The 22,312-nt window shown below is 42.4% G+C and overlaps 1 protein-coding gene across 4 annotated transcripts in view; it reads right to left on the reverse strand.

Moving 5' to 3' along the window:
- The window catches only part of nr3c2 (nuclear receptor subfamily 3, group C, member 2), a 348,506-nt gene that overhangs the window by 87,710 nt on the left and 238,484 nt on the right, over positions 1–22,312 (reverse strand). For all 4 annotated transcript variants that reach the window (XM_078212425.1, XM_078212406.1, XM_078212434.1 and 1 more), the window contains 2 exons: positions 19,921–20,037; positions 16,837–17,157 (listed from right to left, as the gene is read on the reverse strand). In XM_078212425.1, coding sequence (XP_078068551.1) covers positions 16,837–17,157; positions 19,921–20,037 — 438 coding nt within the window. The remainder of the gene's footprint in view (positions 1–16,836; positions 17,158–19,920; positions 20,038–22,312) is intronic.

The following is a 22,312-nucleotide window of genomic DNA, read 5'->3' on the forward strand; positions in this document are numbered from 1 at the left end:
ATTATACCACTGCTTTCCAAATGCTGTGCTATGAAATCCTTGTTAATGGACTCTTGTAACTTCCCTACTACTGACCTTAGGTTCTATAGTTCTCTGTTTTGTTTCTAACGCCTTTTTTAAATAGTGGGCTTACATTAGCTACCCTCCAATCTGTAGGAACCATTCCAGAATCCAAAGAATGTTTGGAAAATGACCATCAACGGATCTATTAATTTTACAGACATTTCCTTAAGTTTCTCAAGTAGGGCAGGCAGCACGATGGCACAGTGGTTAGCACTGCTGTCTCACAGTGCCAGGGGCCCAGGTTCGATTACTGGCTTGGGTCATTGTCTATGCAGAGTCTGCACATTCTCCCCGTGTCTGCGTGGGTTTCCTCTAGGTGCTCCGGTTTTCTCCCACAGTCCGAAAGACGTGCTGGTTAGGTGCAGTGGCCATGCTAAATTCTCCCTCAGTGTACCAAACAGGCGCTGGTGTGTGGTGACTAGGGGATTTTCACGGTAACTTCATTGTAGCGCTAATGTAAGCCTACTTGTGACACTAATAAATAAACTTTAAAAAAAACACCTCTGTGATAAAGATTATTAGGATCTGGAGATTTATCCACCATCAATCCCATTAATTTCCCCAAAACTATGTCTCTACTAATATTGATTTCCTTCAGCACCTCACTAAAACTTGTGTTTCTCAGAACTTTTGGTACATTATTTATGTCTTTCTTTGTGAAGACAGAAGCAAAGTACGAATTTAGTTCATGAGCCATTTCTTTGTTCCCTGTTATGAATTCCCCCTGTAATTCCCCCCTACATTTGTTTTTCTCAATTTTGTTTCTTTACATACCTATAGCTACTTTTACAGTCAGTTTTTATGTTCCCTGCTAGCTTACTTTCACACTCTATTTTCCCCTTCTCAATCAATCCTTTAGTCTGCCTTTGCTCCTAATCCTCAGGTCTATTGCTTTTTCTTGCCAACTTGTATGCTTCTTCTTTGAATCTAATATTATCTCTAATTTCCCTTGCAAGCCACAGTTTGGCCACAGTTCCCTTTCCACTCATGTACCAAATAGGAATAAACAACTTTTGGAGTTCACCTATTCGTTCCTTGAATGCCTGCCATTGCCTGTCCACTATCCTTCCTTTCAGTAATGTTTCCATCATAGCCAACTCATGCCTCATACCATCATAGTTACCTTTATTGAGATTCAGGACCCTGGTCTCAGAATCAACCACCTCACTAGCCACCTCGATAAAGAATTCTATCATATTATGGTCACTCATACCAAAGCTTCTACCACAACTAGATTGCCAACAAATCCTTTCACACTGTACAATGCCCAGTCCAAGATGGCCTGTTCCCTTGTTGGTTCCTCAACTTATTGGTCCAGAAAACTATCCCGTCCGAATACACTGCAGAAATTACTCCTCTATTGTACTGTGACTAATTTGACTCTCCCAATCTATGTGCAGATTAAAGTCACCCACAGTCACAGATGTTCCTTTATCACATGCATCTCTGATTTCCTGTCTAATGCTGTTCCCAACATTACCACTACAGTTTGGTGGTCTGTATATCACCTCCACAAACATTTTCTGCCCCTTATTGTTTCTTAACTCGACCCATACAGATTCCACATTGTCTGTGCTAATATTTTTTCCTCAGTTTTGTATCAATACCTTCTTTAATCAACAATGCAACTCCACCACCTTTTGCTTTCTAAACACTGAATACCCCTCAATGATTAGTTTCCATCCTTCGTCACCTTGGAGTCATGTCTCCATAATCCCAACTATATCATACCCCTTTACATCTATCTGCGCAACTAATTCACTCATTTTATTTCAAATGATCATAATGTTCAGGTACAAAACCTTAAGGCTAGTCTTTTTAATGGTCCTTTTCCTGTTCCATTTCATAAAGTGAAGTCACGTGGATCCGTGGTGAGCTGGTAAGATGGATACAGAACTGGTTTGGTCATAGAAGACAGAGAGTAGCAGTGGAAGGGTATTTTTCTGACCGGAGATCCGTGACCAGTGGTGTTCGCATGGATCAATGCTGCGACCCCTGTTGTTTGTAATTTATAATATAAATGATTTGGAGGAGAATGTAGATGGTCTGATTAGTAAGTTTGTGGACAACACAAAGATTGGGGGAGCTGCAGATAATTAGGAGGATTGCCACCAGATACAGCAGGATACAGATTGGCTGAAGACTTGGGTGGAGAAATGGCAGATGGAATTTAATCTGGACAAATGCGAGGTGATGCATTTTGGAAAGTCTAATACAGGAGAGAGGTATACAGTAAATGGCTGAACCCTTAGAAGCATTAACATACATAGGGATCTAGGCATACAGATTCACAGTTCCCTGAAAGTGGCAACACAAGTGGATAAGCTGGTCAAGAAGGCATATGGCATGCTTGCCTTCATCAGTCAGGGCACAGAGTTTCAAAATTGGCAAGTCATGCTGCAGCTGTATAGAACTTTAGTTAGGTCACATTTGGAATACTGCGTACAGTTCTGGTCGCCACACTATCAGAGGATGTGGAGGCTTTGGAAAGGGTACAGATAAGGTTTACCAGGATGTTGCCTGGTTTGGAAGGTATTAGCGATGAGGAGAGATTGGACAAACTTGGTTTGTTTTCACTTGAACGTTAGAGGCTGAGAGGCGACTTAATGGAAGTTTACAAAATTATGAGAGGCATGGATAGAATGGATAGTCAGAGATTTTTTCCAGGGTAGAAATGTCAATTACTATGGGACATAGGTTTAAAGTAAAAGGGGAAAGTTTAAAGGAGATGTGAGAGGCAAGTTGTTAACACAGAGGGTGATAAGTGCCTGGAATTCACTGCCAGAGAAGATGGTAGAAGCAGATACAATAGCAATGTTTAAGAGGCATCTTGACAGATACATGAATAGGCAGGGAATAGAGGGATACAGACCGCAGAGAGGCAAAAGGTCTTTAATTTAGACAGGTGTCATGTGTCGGCACAGGCTTGGTGGGCCGAAGGGCCAATTCCTGTGCTGTACTCTTCTTTGTTCTTCCTTACATTTTAAGAGATGATTTTGTCAAATACAAAGCTGAACCACAAGAGGCTGCACATCATTAAAAATGGCTCTTCTATAATCAAAGTACTCCTCAATGTGAAACAAGTATTTTATCTACACCTTACAGTGCCCTATCTACTTATGATTCCTCTTTCACTGACAGGACTTCCATAGCCCATTTTCAACCCAGCTCTGATTTCATAACGCAATTCTTGATTATTCAACTGTCCTTCTTAGTTCTAGTGCTCAGTTGCTATCTGCTCTGTTGCCTCAAACTTGTCCCACAAATGTTTTTCTATAAAAAGCCTGCCCTCATCAATACTGGGTCTTCCTTAACGTGTCCTTCCTCTCTTAGGACTTCTCTCTTTTTCTTTTTTCACAGGATGTGAATGTCGCTGGCAAGGCCACATTTGTTGCCTAGCCGTAACTGACCTTGAGAAGGTGGTGGTAAGTTACCATCTTGACCTGCTGCAGTCCACATACTGTTGATACACCCAACTGTGTCACAAAAGGAATTCTAGCATTTTGATAGTCAAGTGACAGTCAAGGCGCAGAGACATAGTTCCAATGTGGGATGGCGTGTGAATTGGAGGCAAACCTGTAGGTGGTGGTGTTCCCAAGCGCCTGCTGCCCTTATCCTTCTAGGTGTTGGAAATTGCGGGTTTGGAAGGTACTGATCAAGGGTCAGACTTGGTGACTTACTGAAGTGTAGCTTGTAGATATAACACACTGCTGCCACTGTATGCCAGTGGTGGAGGGAGTGAATATCTAAGCTGGTGGATGGAGTGAAGATCAAGCAGGCTGCTTTATCCAATATAGTTGTTCTGTGATCTCTTTTATCAATGTCTCAATGCTTATTTGGACAAGATTAAGGTGTGAAATGTTTGAAGCCTCTTTGTTACGGATAATGTTCTTTCTGATTGACACTTTTATAGGGTTGTAGGAACAGCAGATTCTTCAAAGAACATTTCTGAATTGGTGTTTTCTTTTCAGTAGTTCCTTGTTATAGAGTTCCTTATTATATGGCTTGTTGTTTATGTACATAGTGCATGTTGGGTGTATTAACATGGAAGGGATATGAGTTGGCATGGAGAATGTGAGGGGCCATGGGAGTGTATGGAGCATAAATTGGCATTGAACTGACATGGTGGGTAGAAGGGGCCATGGGGATTAGGTGGGGGGTGAGCTGGTGTGAGGGGTGAGAGCTAGAGAGCTTAACTATGTTTATTACAACTAGGACAAAAGTCACAGAAAATTGAACAGGTCTTCTCAGCAACACACCTCAACATTTGGCAACCGAGGATTTCCTTTCAAGGTTGGCAGGCCCAACCTACCCCGCAACATACCACGCCTGGAGTGGAAATTGCGTGTGGCTGGGTGGTTTAAACCAAGGCACATCTGCCAAGTCAAGAAGTCTCCTGATTTGAGCTACCAACCTAGGTAGCGGAAATCCTGCCCCTGGTGTTTGATCTTGTAGATATTTTTTGTTACTAGTTATCTGTTTTTCTAAATGTATAAAACTGATATTCTCCACCATCTGCAACTGGCCTTTCTTCATTACTTATTCCTCCTTGCTTTGATATTAAATGTTAAATCAAAGTAATGTTATGCATTTTCACAAATATGTTTTTTTAGTGTTGAAATACTTTTGACAAATACAATGTCTGAGCTCAAAAGAGCCCTATAAATAGTTTTGTAAATGACTTGCGTTGGCCTAAGCATTTATCAGCATATGTGGTCACAAAATGCCAGCAAGTTATTCCATTAGAAACCTTTCCATGTGTTGAGTAAAATAAATCCAAAGCAGTGGCAGGAGTTTATTATCATCTGGTTAATGTTTAAGTGGATGGGAAATTTGTAAAAGTTTTCTTGTGATCGGGAATAAATAATTAGGGTCAAAACATGACTTAATCGAGTCATGATGCGGAGATGCTGGCGTTGGACTGGGGTAAACACAGTAAGAAGTCTCACAACACCAGGTTAAAGTCCAACAGATTTATTTGGTAGCAAACGCCACTAGCTTTTGGAGCGCCGCTCCTTCGTTAGGTGAGTGGGAGATCTGTTCACAAACAGGGAACATAAAGACACAAACTCAATTTACAGAATGATTGGAATGCGAGTCTTTACAGCTAATCAAGTCTTAAAGGTACAGACAAGGTGAGTGGAGAGAGCATTAAGCACAGGTTAAAGAGATGTGTATTGTCTCCAGACAGGACAGCAGGTGAGATTTTGCAAGTCCAGGCAAGTTGTGGGGGTTACAGATAGTGTGACATGAATCCAAGATCCCGGTTGAGGCCGTCCTCATGCGGGCAGAACTTGGCTATCAGTTTCTGCTCAGCGACTCTGCGTTGTCGCGTGTCGTGAAGGCTGCCTTGGAGAACACTTACCCGAAGATCAGAGGCCGAATGTCCATGACCACTGAAGTGCTCCCTAACAGGAAGAGAACAGTCTTGCCTGGTGATTGTCGAGCGGTGTTCATTCATCCGTTGTCGTAGCGTCTGCGACTCGCATTCCAATCATTATTCTGTAAATTGAGTTTTGTGTCTCTGTATGCCCTGTTTGTGAGCAGATCTCCACTCCACCTGACGAAGGAGCAGCGCACCGAAAGCTAGTGGCGTTTGCTACCAAATAAACCTGTTGGACTTTAACCTGGTGTTGTTAGACTTCTTACTGTGTTAATCGAGTCATAACAGACTTTAAGAGCATTTTCTCCAGTTACAGTATACTGTATTTCAAAGAAGAGTATCTGTTTTATTGAAAGGTCATCCCCTTAAAAAGTTAACTCCGTTTTTCTCTCTACAGATACTGCCTGACCTGATGAGAGTTTGCAGCATTTTTTGTTTCATTTCAGATTTCCAGCATCTGTAATATTTTGCTTTTGTATGTGTATCTGTGCTGACATCCAGCCAGGTGTACAGATGGTTGATTATTTATACAGATGGTTGATTCTTCACTCTGTTTATCCGCACATACCGTCTGGACAATGTGGCCAATACGGAGTACCACAAAGTATTACAAAGGAAGAAAAATGATAAAATCTAGAAACCATGATGATTCGTAGATCCATCTATAAATTCACACAGTACATTAACTACGTGGTTGTTCACTACTGTTGCCATCACTTTGGCTTAATCCAAGTTTTTTTCCCTCATTATCAGCTTTGTGCTTTGGGATGCAATCCAACAATGCAATTCATAAAGCAGCAGAATTGTTCAAGGGAATTCAAAATCCTTTTGAACAAATTAATTTTAATGAAAGCTTGCTCCAACACAATGTTTTCTAGGATTTCACAAATCAGGAATAGCACATCACAAAATGCATTAAAGGCCAAGCATACTTGGTTTTAGTACAATAGCCCTTTTAAATCAGAAAGTCTCAATTACACAACGAGCTTTAAAAGCAAACATAGAGAAAGAAGAGCTGGGGAAATTAAGATTTAAGAAGTCCGTCATCAGAACACAAAATGGGATCCATCTGTAACAATGCCAATTAATAAAACCAAAGTATCTAGCTGTAATTTTATTTTAAAATGTTCCCAGCCACTAATACAGGCTCTGAATTTAAATGGTCCCATTCATGTTTATTTGCCGAATTTGGTTCAATTCAGATAAATTAGGATCAGCTATGGATGTCTACAGAACAAAACTTATGTATATGCATGCATCTATGTTTAAACACCCATGCATAATCATACAAAGAGTAACTTCAGCCCCAAGGACTCTAGTCTGAGGGAAACATGCAAAATTATGGTTGATGTTTCCTTCTTATCTCTGAAAATCCACTGCAAATTGACATAGCTGAGCCAAAAATCTGTAAAAATAAGGATCAAGGCCGGATCACCATTTTCCTGGAAGGATCCATCAGTCTAATGCCATAATTCTGCTGGGCTCTGGCTGAACCCCCAAAGAATTTCAGAGCTATGTGAATTGGTGGGAATATGTAATTTCTTGTAAAGCACCTTGGACGTTTTGCTATGTGAGATAAATACAAGTTTTGTTATTCTTGTAGGTAAACTCATCGGGTGGAATTCTTCCACCCTGCCCGTGGTGGGTGTGGGGACTGGCAGGATGGAAGAATCTAATGAAAGCCAAAAAGATAGAAACCTGCCAATGTAAAATCACACTGCAATTATCCTAATGGCAGATTACTGGCGGGTTGGTCTTCCTGCTGGCAGGGGGCATGAATGTCATTTGCATTAATTTGCTATGCACGAATGCTCATTACCACAGCTGCCCACTGACATCCCCGATAGGATTTCCAGCTTTATGTCATGCCAATGGGAAATTACATTGGTCTGAAACCTAATTACTAAAGAGTAGCATGCACAAAGCAGTCCTTGCTACGGACTTCAAGATGAATGCAACAAAGCCTTTTTGCCATAGTACTTCGCTGCTCCTGATATGCTGCATACCACTCTGGCAGGGCAGACCAGTTTCTGCCTCCATCTCCATGCCAAGCTGGTTTTCATAGACAGCACCATGCTGCTGTACTTATGGATCCTCCCATGCCACCGTCTCGGATAAGTACTGAGCCTGGGGTTGGGGAGGTACAGGGGGTTCCTTTTCCCTGGTATCACATGGTGTTTATCTGGACAGGACTGGGCTATGGAACTCATACAGCCACTGCAACAAGTGTGACTGGAGGTGGAGTGTAAGGTGAGGTTGTGCGGAGGTGGCGATAAGACCATAAGACCATAAGACATAGGAGCGGAAGTAAGGCCATTCGGCCCATCGAGTCCACTCCACCATTCAATCATGGTTGATTTCAACTCCATTTACCCGCTCTCTCCCCATAGCCCTTAATTCCTCGAGAAATCAAGAATTTATCAATTTCTGTCCTGAAGACGCTTAACGTCTCGGCCTCCACAGCCCTCTGTGGCAATGAATTCCACAGACCTACCACTCTCTGGCTGAAGAAATTTCTCCTCATCTCTGTTCTAAAGTGACTCCCTTTTATTCTAAGGCTGTGCCCCCGCGTCCTAGTCTCCCCTGCTAATGGAAACAACTTCCCTACGTCCATCCTATCTAAGCCGTTCATTATCTTGTAAGTTTCTATTAGATCTCCCCTCAACCTCCTAAACTCCAATGAATACAATCCCACGATCCTCAGACGTTCATCGTATGTCAGGCCTACCATTCCTGGGATCATCCGTGTGAATCTCCGCTGGACCCGCTCCAGTGCCAGTATGTCCTTCCTGAGGTGTGGGGCCCAAAATTGCTCACAGTACTCCAAATGGGGCCTAACCAGTGCTTTATAAAGCCTCAGAAGTACATCCCTGCTTTTGTATTCCAAGCCTCTTGAGATAAATGACAACATTACATTTGCTTTCTTAATTACGGACTCAACCTGCAAGTTTACCTTTAGAGAATCCTGGACTAGGACTCCCAAGTCCCTTTGCACTTTAGCATTATGAATTTTGTCACCGTTTAGAAAATAGTCCATGCCTCTATTCTTTTTTCCAAAGTGCAAGACCTCGCACTTGCCCACGTTGAATTTCATCAGCCACTTCTTGGACCACTCTCCTAAACTGTCTAAATCTTTCTGCAGCCTCCCCACCTCCTCAATACTACCTGCCCCTCCACCTATCTTTGTATCATCGGCAAACTTGGCCAGAATGCCCCCAGTCCCGTCATCTAGATCGTTAATATATAAAGAGAACAGCTGTGGCCCCAACACTGAACCCTGCGGGACACCACTTGTCACCGGTTGCCATTCTGAGAAAGAACCTTTTATCCCAACTCTCTGCCTTCTGTCTGACAGCCAATCGTCAATCCATGTTAGTACCTTGCCTCGAATACCATGGGCCCTTATTTTACTCAGCAGTCTCCCGTGAGGCACCTAGAAGGAGGACTGTGCAAAGATGGGAGATGGGGAATATGAGGACTCACAATGGCAGGCAGAGGGGCAAGGAGGTGGATGAAGTAGACAAACAATGGAAGGCAGAGGGGAGAATGAGGAGGGAAGCTGGACCCTGTCATGGCTGCGTGAATAGCCCAGAAGCAAGGGGGGCGGGTGGTGGAAGGGGATGCACAAAGACTCCAGATGCGATGGACAGAGATCCAAGTGGGGCGTGGGCACCTCAAATGTGATGGGCTTGGGGAGAAGGTAGTTGAATCATGGACCAGACTTCTTCTCGAGGATGCTAGCCTTGTTTCCTTTGGGTTGTTGACACCCTGCACGGTCTGGTGAAGGCAGTGATATGAGTGTGTTGAACTGGTATTTAAACATGGCACCAGGACCTTCAAACTCACCAGCTGACAGCAGGCAAATGAATCAGCTGCTGGTCCACCAAGTGACTCAGCAGGGAACTTGCTTGTGTATAACTAAAGAGGTTCTCAGCTGTTATATATTTAAGTGGTTGCATGATTGCTTTAAGAGCCGGTAACATGATTTAATGGTGATGTCATTGGGGTGTTTCACAGGCTTCTGCCTTAGTTTCATTTTCTACTCTGTACAGGCAACATCTCTTTCAATAAACCTATTGTGTGTTACTTTGGGGGCAATCTTCTGACCTCGCCCTGCCTGCCACAGATCGAGCTGATCCAGGAATTGTGGAAGTTAAATTGTTAAAATTAAAGTTCCATAGATCTCTGTCAAGCAATGGAAAATGCTTATCCGCATACAGGCCTTCAATGGGGTCAGTGCTTGCGTATTTAGCATGAACAGCTAATCTTCACCTGCATAAGTCCCATAAATATTCTGTTTTCGGCCTTCACCAGAGGATGAGAAAAATTAGAGTTTTCCACAACAGAATGCCAAAGACAAGATATGGGGACATGCTATGCAAATGAAGAATTAGCAGGAGAGTTTTTCATCGAGTACCGAGGAGTATCTAATGTTGCTGGTACTCCAAATCTCCCACAGAATATAGCGTGCGGGCCTAATGTTTGCAATTGCTCGGGTCTCTATGGCACAAACTGGATCATGCCAGAAAGAGCATGAGGCCAATTAGCCTATTTAAAGTAGCATTTAAATATGCATAGACTGTTCAACGCCAAATTCTCTCAGCTCCTGGGATAATCCAACCTTCAGGCGTGGCGCAAGACTGGTGAGAATCACTACTGGTCTCCACTAGCGAAGACCAGGCGCAATAACCACACTGGGGGACTCAGAGGCCATTGAAGTCCCTGGTGGTCGGGAACATGGCTGAGCAGTGCCCATTTGTCAGTGTTCACCTGGTACCCTGGCACTACCCACTTGCCAGTGTGCCAGGGTCAGTGCCAAGGAGGTAGGGTCTGTGAGGGCTATGCCGAAGGACAAGGGAGGACTATGCAGGGTGAGAGTGGGGATTCTTGCAGAGGGGGGGTTGTGCGGAGGGGGCGGGGGGGGGGGTTGGTGCAGGGGGGTGGCGTGCTGGGGTGGGTCGCAGAGGGAGTCATGATGGGGGAGAGTGCGTGTTGGGGGTCCACCAGGGGAGCCATCAGCAAGGCCCTGATGCCCCATGCTGGTGACCTATGTCGGTGTGGGGGTGGGTGACAATGCTGCTGTTGGAGGGAAGGTCCGATGTCTGTTGGGGTTCTGGTGGGAGGACGTCTCTTGGTTCACTTGCAGATCGGGGTGCCCTGCAGAATGGTGCCCGAGCGCACTGAAGCCAGTTTCACCGTCATGTGTGGACTCCCACCACACTCCCCCCTCCCCCTCACCCCCCCCCACCCCCCCTCATAGGCACAAAGCTCCCAACTGTCAAGACAAGTGACAGAGTATTGGAAGATTGCAGTGCAGAGCCTCTTATGACACTTTTTGTGGAAAATTGAGGCCTCTGGGGCTACATGTGCAAATCTCATCTTTTTGATTTTGTTAAAACCTATAACCATTAATTGAGTCAGGACATTACCAAAAGAAAATTAATGACAAGGATGGAATATTGTTTTGTCGAGAACATTGAGAATAAATCTTAAGTAGAAATAAAGACATTGTGCATCCCCACACTTCGAAAATGCTGGAGAAAACCAACAACAGCATTAAAGATTGAAGTCCCAAGTGAAAATAAAATTGCATTTCTTACTGGGAAAAAAAAAATGGGTAGACTCCTCTAAGTTGCAGGGTAGAGGCAGAATGGAAGAATCACTACGCAGTTGAAAAAGGGTAGAAGACCTCTGTGCGGTTTTAAAAGAGTGGTTTTTTTTCAAATCAGAGGAGGGTGAGACTCCAGGCAATACCTGGCATATTTGAAAAGAATGGATGTTTTGCTGTACAGTTGGGTCATTTGAAAAAAAAATCAAGTCAACAGTCTCCGGGGTTAGCAGGGAGGTACTAGGAAGACAGCAAAAAAATATACTGAGCAGTCTCAAATCACTAGTGCGTGCAAGAGAAATAACGGGTCAATTAGGCGCCATGGGTCCTTTCAATGAAGAAAATGAATCATGAGCATTTTCAGTACTTGGTACAAGGGAATAAAATTTCAAACAAGTTGTTTTTCTCAGTATAATAGGAAGTAAAGCCTTCAAGTTGCTCCGGAGCTTGGTTAAACCGCAAAGCCAGGAACCAAAAATTACGATGGCTTGACAGTCATGGGACTGGACAACAGAATGTGAGAAAGCAAACAAGGATGTAAAGGTGCTTTGCAGAATTCTGAAATATTCGTTCATTTTAATCTGAAGCTACCATTACTGCTTGCTTATGACGCTTCATCTTGTGGGGTAGGGGCAGTAGTTTCACATATTATGCCTTCAGGAGAAGAACAATCATTAGCTTTCGCTTTGTGTACTTTGACTAGTGCTAAATCTAACTTCACTCGGCTAGAAAATGAAGCATAGAGTATAACTTTTGGCATACAAAGGTTTCATCGTTATTTATATGATCGTCATTTCACATTATTGACTGATCATCAACCCTTAACTACTATTTTTTGGCCGTATAATGGCATACCTTTGTCAGAGGTTCGCTGATTGCAAAGATGAACAAAGAACAATATAGCACAGGAACAGGCCCTTTGGCCCTCCAAGCCTGCGCCGATCATGATGTCTGCCTAGATTAAAACCGTATGCACTTACAGAGTCTGTATCGTTCCATTCCCATCCTATTCATGTATTCGTCTAGTTGCCCCTTAAATGCCACTATCGTACTGCTCCCACCTCCTCCAGTGTGTTCCAGACATTCACCACCCTCTATGTAAAAAACTTGCCTCGCACATCTCTAAACTTTTCCCCATCCATCCGACTATCCACTCTGTCCATGCCTCTCAATCTTGTAAACCTCTATCAGGTCACCCCTCAACCTCTGTCGTTCCAGTGAGAACAAACCGAGTTTATCCAAACTCCCCATAGCTAATAGCCTCCAGACCAGGTAACATCCTGGTAAACCTCTTCTGTACCCTCTCCAAAGCATCCACATCCTTCTGGTAGTGTGGCGACCAGAATTGTACACAATATTCTAAATGAGGCTTAACTAAGGCTCTGTAGAGCTGCAGCATGACCTGCCAATTCTTATACGCAATGCCCCGACTGATGATGACAAGCATGCCGTATGCCTTCTGGACTACCTTATCCACCTGCGTTGCCACTTTCAGCAATTGGTGGACATGTACGCCCAGATTTCACTGCCTGTCAATACTCCTAAGGGTTCTTCCATTTACTGAATAATTCCTACATGCATTGGACCTTCCAAAATGCATTACCTCACACTTGTCCAGATTAAACTCCATCTGCCATTTCTTTGCCCAAGTCTCCAACCGGTCTATATCTTGCTGTGTCCTCTGACAATCCTCTTCACTATCCGCAACTCCACCAAATTTTATGTCATGAGTGAATTTACTAATCAGACCAGCTACATTTTCCTCCAAATCATTTATATATACTACGAACAACAAAGGTCCCAGAACTGATCCCTGTGGAACACCGCTAGTCACAGCCTTCCATTCAGAAAAGCATCCCTCTACTGCTACCCTCTGTCTTCTATGGCCAAGCCAGTTCTATATCCATCTTGCCAGCTCTCCTCTGATCCCGTGTGACTTCACCTTTCGTACCATGAGGTACCTTGTCAAAGGCTTTACTGAAGTTCATATATACAACATCCACTGCCTTCCCCATATCTATCATCTTCGTCACTTCCTCGAAAAACTTGATCAAATTAGTGAGGCACGACGTCCCCTTCACAAAACCATGCTGTCGATCACTAATAAGTCCATTTGTTTCCAAATGTGAATAAATCCTGCCCCTAAGAATCTTTTTCAATAATTTCCCTACCACTGACGTAAGGCTCACTGGCCAATAATTTCCTGGATTATCCCTGCTGCCCTTCTCAAACAATGGAACAAAATTGGCTATCTTCCAGTCCTCTGGCACTTCACCTGTAGCCAATGAGGATACAAAGATTTCTGTCAAGGCCCCAGCAATTTCCACCCTTGCCTCCCTCAGTATTTTGGGGTAGATCCCATCAGGCCCTGGGTACTTATCTACTTTAATACTTTTTAAGACGCCCAACACCTTCTCCTTTTTGATATCAACATGACCCAGAATATCTACACATCCTACCCTAGGCTCCTCATCCATCAAGTCCCTCTCTTTGGTGAATATTGAGGCAAAGTATTCATTAGTATCTTGCCCATTCCCTCTGGTTCCAAGCATAGATTCCCTCCACTATCCTTGAGTGGCCCAACCCTTTCCCTGGCTACCCTCTTGCTCTTTACATACGTATAAAATGCCTTAGGATTTTCCTTCAGCCTGTTTGCCAAGGGCTTTTCATGACCCCTTTTAACCCTTCTATCTCCTTTCTTAAGTTCCTTTCTACGTTCTTTATATTCTTCAAGGGCTTCATATGTCCTAAGCCTTATTAATGCTTCCTTTTTCTTTTTGACAAGGCTCATAATATCCCTCGTTATCCAGGGTTCCCGATACTTGCCACACTTATCCTTCATCCTCACAAGTACATGCCAGTCCTGAATTCCAATCAACTGACTTTTGAAAGACTCCCACATGTCAGACGTTGATTTACCCTCTAACAAACTCCCCCAATCTACACTCGCCAGATACTGCCTAATGTTGTTGTAGTTAGTTTTCCGCCAATTTAACATCTTCACCCGAGGACCACTCTTGTCCTTATCCAAAAGCACCTTAAAACTTACGGAATCATGATCACTGTTCCCAAAACGCTCTCTTACTAAAACTTCGATCATCTGGCCGGGCTCATTCCCCAATACCAAGTCCAAAATAGCTCCTTCCCGAGATAGGCTATTTACATACTGTTTCAAGAAACCCTCCTGGATGCTCCTTACAAATTCTACCCCATCCAAGCCCCTAGCAGTAAGTGAGTCCCAGTCAATATAGGGAAAGTTAAAATCACCTACTACAACAACCCTATTGTTTCTGCACCTTTCCAAAATTTGTCTGCATATCTGCTCCCCTATCTCCTGCTGGCTGTTGGGAGGCCTCTAATGAACCCCTAACATTGTGACTGCACCCTTCCTATTCCTGATGGCCACTGATCTTATCTCCACATGACTATGATATAAAGTATCGTCAAACAGACTGCATGCTAATGCTTATGCATCAAACTTAACTTTATCTATTGAGCAGATTCCACCAATTAGCTTTGCTAATATTCTTTATTTTTTGTGAGTAAATAATTTGCCTGTGACATCTTCTCAAGTTCAGAGACATTGCAGAAATGATTCTGTGATGGAGAAAGTGATGGATATGGTGTTGAAAGGAATGATAGCTGGAACACATGGTATGCATCCTGATTTGAAACCATATGTCAAGAAGCTTGAGTTGATCGTCCAAGGTGGATGTCTATTGTAGGGAATCCGAGTGATCATTCCTCCTACTCTATGTGGAAGAGTTATTGAACAACTACATGAAAGACATCCTAGTAAAGTCCAGATGAAGGAATTAGCATGTGGTTATTTTTGATGGCCAGGTCTGGATGCTCAGATAGAAGAAAAAGTGGGACAGTATCAATCCTGTGCCCAAATCAGAAACGCACCACTGTTGTCTCCTTTACACCCTTGGGAGTGGCCTAAATTGCCATGGCAATGATTACAAGTAGATTTTACTGATCCATTTGAGGCTTACGTATTCTTAAGTCATAATTGATGCACACTCAAAGCAGCTATAAGTTATCATGAGATCTACTACAACTGAACAAACTATTGAAAAACTTGACAAAATATTTGTAAGATTTGGTAAACTGGAACAGATTATTAGTGATAATGGATCACAGTTTTCTTCACAAGAATTTGAAAATTATCTGAAAGTAAATGGTATTCAGCATATAAAATCTGCACCTTATCATCCACCAACCAATGGGTTATTTGAAAGATTTGTACAATCCTTGAAACATTCCTTAAAAGCTTCAAGAGACCAACATTCATTATCGCATCATGTGAATAGTTTTTTGGCATCTTACAGAAACACTCATGCCAAACTTCACCTGCATTACTACTCTTAAAGAGAAAGTTGAGAACTATGTTTGATTTATTATTACCTCCATAAACTTCAGAGAATAGAACGTCAACAACAATCTCAAGTTGCTAGTTGAAAAGTGAGGGCAAAACAACACTCATTTCAACAAGGAGATCGAGTGTTAGCGTGTAATTATGCCATGAGTGAGAAATGAGTACCAGCCATAGTTTTAACAAAAACAGGTCCAATCCGAAGATAAATTAGTTCGGTGACACCATGCTGAACAATTGTTGTCCTCTCAAAATGATTTCTCTGAATTATCTTCAGAAGTACCAAGTTCTTTAGTCCCTAGTGTTATGATCACTACTACAGAAGACTTTGTTGAATTGACTTTGCTTGATGATTGTGTCTTTGCTACTATACCACATGAGTATCATGCAGAGTTAGTTCCAAGAGAAAAGTTCTAAACATTACTTCTAGGGTCAAGGACAGCCAATTCCAGAACATTGTATACAACCAAAAAGGAATAAATGTGTTCCTGACGAACTTCCTTACTGACTGTGCATAATGATTTATGGTGCAAAGTACCGTGCATAGAGTATTGTTGATCCTATATGTAGCATTATAGTAACTTGTTGTCATGACCACAGGTGTAAAGGGGGAGGGATGTTATATGTTTAAGTGGTTGCATAATTGCTTTAAGAGCCGGTCACATGATTTGATGACGATGTCATTGGGGTGTTTCATTTTCTACTCTTTACAGGCAGCATCTCTTTCAATAAACATGTCATGTGTTACTTTCAGTCTGTGTGTGCAAACCACATCTTTTTCTTTTTGTTATGACTCCTACCAGATTTACGACATTACACAAGTGCAGAATCTGGTGTGGGATTCTGCCATTCTGGCCAGTGGGAAAGGCACTACTAGAAGTTCACCAAAATGGAGAGTTCCGTCCATTGTCTTTTTTATAGGCACATTACTATATTGAGAGAAGGGGCGGGTGGGTCAGTATTATTTTTCATGCCAACTTGTCCAAATATTGAGTAAATGTTTTATAATTAAATACGATTAGTTTGTACAGCTTTGCAAACCAGAAATAGATCATCACCTTTCAATTTAACAGCTTGAAGTTCCTCTGCCATTTACTCAGAATGTTTCAAAATACAACTTTAAACAAACATAATTTCATTAGTTCTTTGACATATTTTCTTTCTGATCCAGTTTTATACATATATATAGATAGTTGCATAAATGCCTACGTTAATACCTAAAATATAAATGCCCTGACTATATTTTAGTGGATTATTAGTCAGATTCTTTTGCTTTGAAAAGTAACATGAGGGAAAATACATCCCTGTCATTAAAATCATAAGCATTAGCATGCAGGCAAAAGGTAAAAGTATGACATTGGTATGGTATAGAAATGAGAGTTTAATGTTTCTTTGCATTCCTACCTGGAAGACCTTTTGCCCACTTCACAATTCGAACCATTTGTTTCTCTGCAAGCTTGTTCAAACTGGACAGCAGGTGATTAGTTGTGTCTGCTTGACTGCTATCATAAGATGCATAAACCACTTCAGGTTCAATGGCTTCAAGAATAGTGATCAGGGACGGGTTAATGTGTGGTGGCATATGTGAGAAATTAGGAACAAGTGCAGTGCTTGTTGTGGGTTCTGGTAAAGGAGCAGTGAAGGTGATCCCTTCCTTGGGGCTGTGTGGTGGTTGCTGCTCTTCATGCAGCCCTTTTACCTTTCCCAGCTTCTTAGACTTCCGTGCTAAGGGGGACATAAAATAAAAATACTTTTTTTTAGAAATTCTTGTGTTTTAGTTCAGCTTTAATAGCAGAATCTGGTCTTTATTTCCAAACTTTTATATATCTATGTTTAGAAAGACTTTCAATATTCCTATCAAAGCCAAGAAAACCACTCAGAGCTAACATATATTAAATCTACTGTTGGTTAGGAAGTTAATCCTAAAATTGCTACACAGGCGAAAAGCTTCATAGAAAAATTGCAGAGTGCTTCTGCTGATCAAGAAATGGCCTAAGCCCACTAACGTTGCAGGGGTTTAAGCCAAATTTGCATGACAAGCTCCTGCATCAGGAAGGCCAATCACAGGAAGCTCAACATTAGTAGTTAAAACTTGTATGCTGCTGCATGATTTAAAGATAGAATACCAAAGAAAATATGCATTTGTTACAACTCAGAAAGCTTTTACACAATAAGATTATGCTAATTCTGCAGGGAATGCCCAAAGGGTCCAAGTTCAACACTGAAACTGCCTCACAATGAAATTAAGCAGAGAATCAGAGAGAAATTAAGAGGAGCAGAGAGGGCGGCACAATGGTTAGCACTGCTGTCTAACAGATCAGGGATCTGGGTTCAGTTCCCTCCTTGGGTGATTGTGTGGAGTTTGCACGTTCTACCTGTGTCTGCATGGGTTTCCTCCAAGTGCATGGGTTTCCTCCCCCACTCCAAAGATGTGTGGGTTAGGTTGATTGGCCATGCTAAATTGCCCTTTGGTGACGGGGGATTAGCAGGATAAATATGTGGGGTTGCGGGGTAGGGCCTGGGTGGGATTGTTGTCAGTGCAGGCAAACCATCCCATTACTACTGTTTTCAGAAAAGTTCTACTCTGCAGTCTTTCTTAATGTACAGCCCAAGTTTCATAATTACATTCATGGGCTTTCTTCGAACATTATCCAATGAATTAACGCTCCAGTAAAGAAAGGGTGCCCAAAAGATGTTGTGAAGGCAAAAGATGTTGTTGGGGAAGCAATGACCTAGTCGTATTATTGCTGGACTATTAATCCAGAAACTCAGCTAATGTTCTGGGGACCCGGGTTTGAATCCCGCCATGGCAAATGGTGGAATTTGAATTCAATAAAAAATACCTGGAATTAAGAATCTACTGATGACCATGAAATCATTGTCGATTGTCGAAAAAACCCATCTGGTTCACTAATGTCTTTTAGGGAAGGAAATCTGCTGTCCTTACCTGGTCTGTCCTACATTTGACTCCAGAGCCACAGCAATGTGTCCTCCAGAGCCACAGCAATCTGCCCTCCAAGAGCAATAAATGCTGGCCAGCCAGCGACGCCCATGTCCCACCAATGAATTTAAAAAATCTACATAGCTGAGGCTATTTAAAAAATTTTCAATCATAACAGAAAGTTTTCATTACTGCACATCAGAACTCTGGAGGTGCACTTCCTATCATTCAATCATAGAATCAGACATCCACACTACGTTCTGCAGGCAAAACCCTATGCCCAGAGTTCAAATTTGCAGAATTACTCTTAGATTTCAAATTTCAAAGCAAGAAAAAGAATAGAATAATTTATTCTGAATTACAGTCAAATGTCTCCAAGATCTATTCCAATATCTCATTAGCTTTTTCATAATGTCTTTACAGTGACAGGGGACAGAGCGAATGAGCAATTTTCAACACTTACTGTGAAAACACTGTCTAAAGCATCTTAGAATCTCACTCTATTATCTTTTAAATATTTAGAATAGAAATGATAAAGATGTTTAATCACCATGTATTTCTGCAGACACTGGAAACATATTCAAATGTTGCTTTGTACAAGATTATTATAGATTTAAAATGTTAAAATCTGTTAATGTAAGAATGTGGATGATGGTTATTTTTAAACAAAAATCTGAATAGTAGAATCATCATGCTTTCATGATTTTGGGTTTTCAGTTAAAATTTAGAGATTTCTTCTTGGCAGATTTAACATTCCTGTTTTTTGTAAAGTTAGGTTTGGGTTGACTCAGTATGATTTTGGGTTTTCAGTTAAAATTTAGAGATTTCTTCTTGGCAGATTTAACATTCCTGTTTTTTTTCCAGTTTGTTTTCTCATGAAATTTCATAGTTTTGCCATGGGACTAATTTAAACTGCCCATAGGTCATATACTGATACTTATATCAAAAGGAGTAGAAAAACTGCAAGTAATCTTAATATATAGTGATGCTACTTATGAGTAAGCTTTACACATTCTAATGCAACACTGTTTATTCCTATAGACTTCAAGGCAAAGCATGTTAGTGCACATTTATGACACATCGATTTCCCACAACAACCATCTTTATAGTCTCCATGCCGGAGATTGCCAATTTTGTGTCAAATTAGGGACAGTTTTATGGGCCCACACCCAGCAGTAACTGAGATAAATCTGTCCAAACTCATTTCATTGAGTCAGTGAACAGAAAGACTTTTATCCAACCTGCGAGCTTCCAGAGGCGAGGGGACAGCATGCTGTCCCATTTTATCATCCAATTAAAATAAGTTAATATGTTACTTTTTTTAAATGTTGGAGTGCAATAAAATACTGGGTAAACCTAACTTTACAAATGTTGTAGTCACACATTGCCATTTTAGGAAGGAAGGGTTTACCTGATTCTTTTCATTTTCAGGAGCATGAAATCAGACATTTCAAAGTAAATGGCCAATGGAACGAATAAAGTTAAAGACAACTGCCAACTTGCAAATAACTAAAAATGTTTCTGTATGCTTAAGTTTAATAAATTACCTCCCAAGTTCATCCCTGCTTTGAAACACTTTCGTAATCGACAAGCTGGGCAGTTTTTTCTGCGGATTTTGTCAATAATGCAGTCGTTTCTTCCTGCACACAAGTAATTTTGTTGCCCTAGAAGAAAAAGTGAAATATAAAAAGTTAATAAAAATAAAATTTCCACTATCAAATAACTTGAGACGCTCATCAGTTTGGTGCATCAGTTGTTTTGTTTTGTGGTTCCGAGAATTCTATGTGCATTCAGCAAATATATTTTTTAATCAACAACACTTCAAAATACAACAAAAGCAGAACATTCAGCATGAAGACCTCATTTTCATGCATTGAGTGGCTAATTACAGTCACAGAGTATGGTTACAACACTGGTACCTACTCAATAATGAGGAAAATTACCCAGGTATGTCCTGCTTAAGACAAAAGCAGGACAAATCCAATCAGTCCAAAGATGTGCAGGTTAGGTGAATTGGCCAGACTAAAAATTCCCCCTAGTATCCATGGTAAATGAATAGGGCAGAGGGTGTGGGCAGGATGCTGTTTCGGAGAGTCAGTGCAGATTCGATGGGCTGAATAGCCTCCTTATGCACTGTGGACATTCTATGAATTACCACCCCATTACTTTACTCTTGATCAACAGTGAAATGGTGGAAGGTCTCAATGCCATCAAGCAACACTTACTCAGCAATAAACTGCTCAACAATGCTCAGTTTGGTTCCACCAGGGGCACTCGGCTCCTGACCTCATTGCAGCTTTGGTCCAAGCCTAGACAAAAGAGCTGAATTCCAGAGGCAAGGCATGAATGATTGCCTTTGATATCAAGGCAGTATTTGACTGACTGTGACATTAAGAGCCCTATCAAAATTGAAGTCAATGGGAATCAGAGGAAAGCTCTCCCTTGATTGGAATATAGTGAGCACAAAGGAAGATGGCTGTGATTATCATAGACCAATCATCTTGGCCCAGTTCATTAGGAGTTGCTCAAGGTCTAAAGCGTAAGATAAAGTAAAACAAAAATGGATGTCAGAAATCCAGTCAATTTAAACCGATAATTCCAAATTATCAGGCGCCATTCTTCCATCCGGGAGACTCAAGCGGAGGCCGTGGCGCCCTCCACCAGCCATATTTCCGGCGCCGTTAGCTCTGCACCAGAAATAGTCACAGAGCTCAAGAAATTATACAAATCTGAATTTAAATGTATTTAAATCTTTGGACCCGCTAGCACTTGTGGAGAGCTGGCGGCCCAACCCTGCTGGAGTGAAGGGGGGTCATTGATGCCCCCCAGAGAGTCAGGCACCGGGGGCGCCCCCTGGGCATTGCCACCTTGACAGTGCAAGCCTGGGCCCACTGGCACTGCCCAGGGGGCAGGGCGATCGGTGGGGGTGGGGGGTCCTGCTGTCACTCTGCATTTGGGCTGAATAGCAGAGGGAGGCCAGCAATCGAGGCTGGCCATCAGGGTGGAGGTCAGCCTGCTAGTGGTGGGAGGGGCGGGAGGAACAGGAGGAAATCGGGAGATTGGAGCTGCGGAGATGAGGAGTGGACATCAAGGCAGGCTGGGGCTGGTGGGGCTTTCGAGGCTGGCCTGGGCATGTTTGGGGGGCCAGTAATCAGGCTGTGGGGGAATCGGAGAGCCAGTGATGTGGGTGTTGTGGGGCTGGCCAGCGATCGAGCTGGCCAGTGATTGGGAGTCCGGCAGTACAGGGCCACTGCGCATGCGCATACGCCGATCTCAGTGCTGACAGATCGGCACATGCACAGTGGCCCGCTCAGCACTATGTGCCAGCCCCGCCCCGTGATTCACGCTGAGGCACTCTGCAATGCACATAGTTTGGGAGATTCATTTTGAAACTCCCACTGAAAAAACCAGTGGGATTTACTCCAGTTTTTATGCGAATTCGACACTAAGAATGTTTTTGGGAGAATCGCCATCTATATCTGTAATTTGAGTTTCTAGGCATGCAACTGATGGTTCCTTACAGAACAATTTAACTTCAATCCTTATTCATTAACTCTTAAAATACTGTCTGGTAATTGTGAAAACACTTATAGATGAGCAGTCTTTCTCTTTACAGTTCCTGAGAAATGTTCAGTTGCCAGGTGCAGCAAAGAGGAGAAACAAATTTAATAGATCGGGCGGAATTTTATGGCTCCATTATGCTTGTTTTGCGGCGGGAAAATGTTGTAAAATCGGGTGTAAAGCGGCTCGCATGATTGCCGCCGGTTTTCACGACTGGCGTGATTTTGCGACACCCGGAATTCCAGTATGGTCAGCTTCTCGCCAGAAATGGACGAGAGGCTGATTAATTTATTTAAATTTATTGAAATTGTGCTTTGCATGTGCTTAGTGAGCCCAGTGCTCAATCATCGCTTGTCTTTATGGCCTCACCGGGAGAGG

The sequence above is a fragment of the Mustelus asterias genome, chromosome 1 (assembly GCF_964213995.1).
Source record: "Mustelus asterias chromosome 1, sMusAst1.hap1.1, whole genome shotgun sequence".
Lineage (NCBI taxonomy): Eukaryota > Metazoa > Chordata > Chondrichthyes > Carcharhiniformes > Triakidae > Mustelus > Mustelus asterias.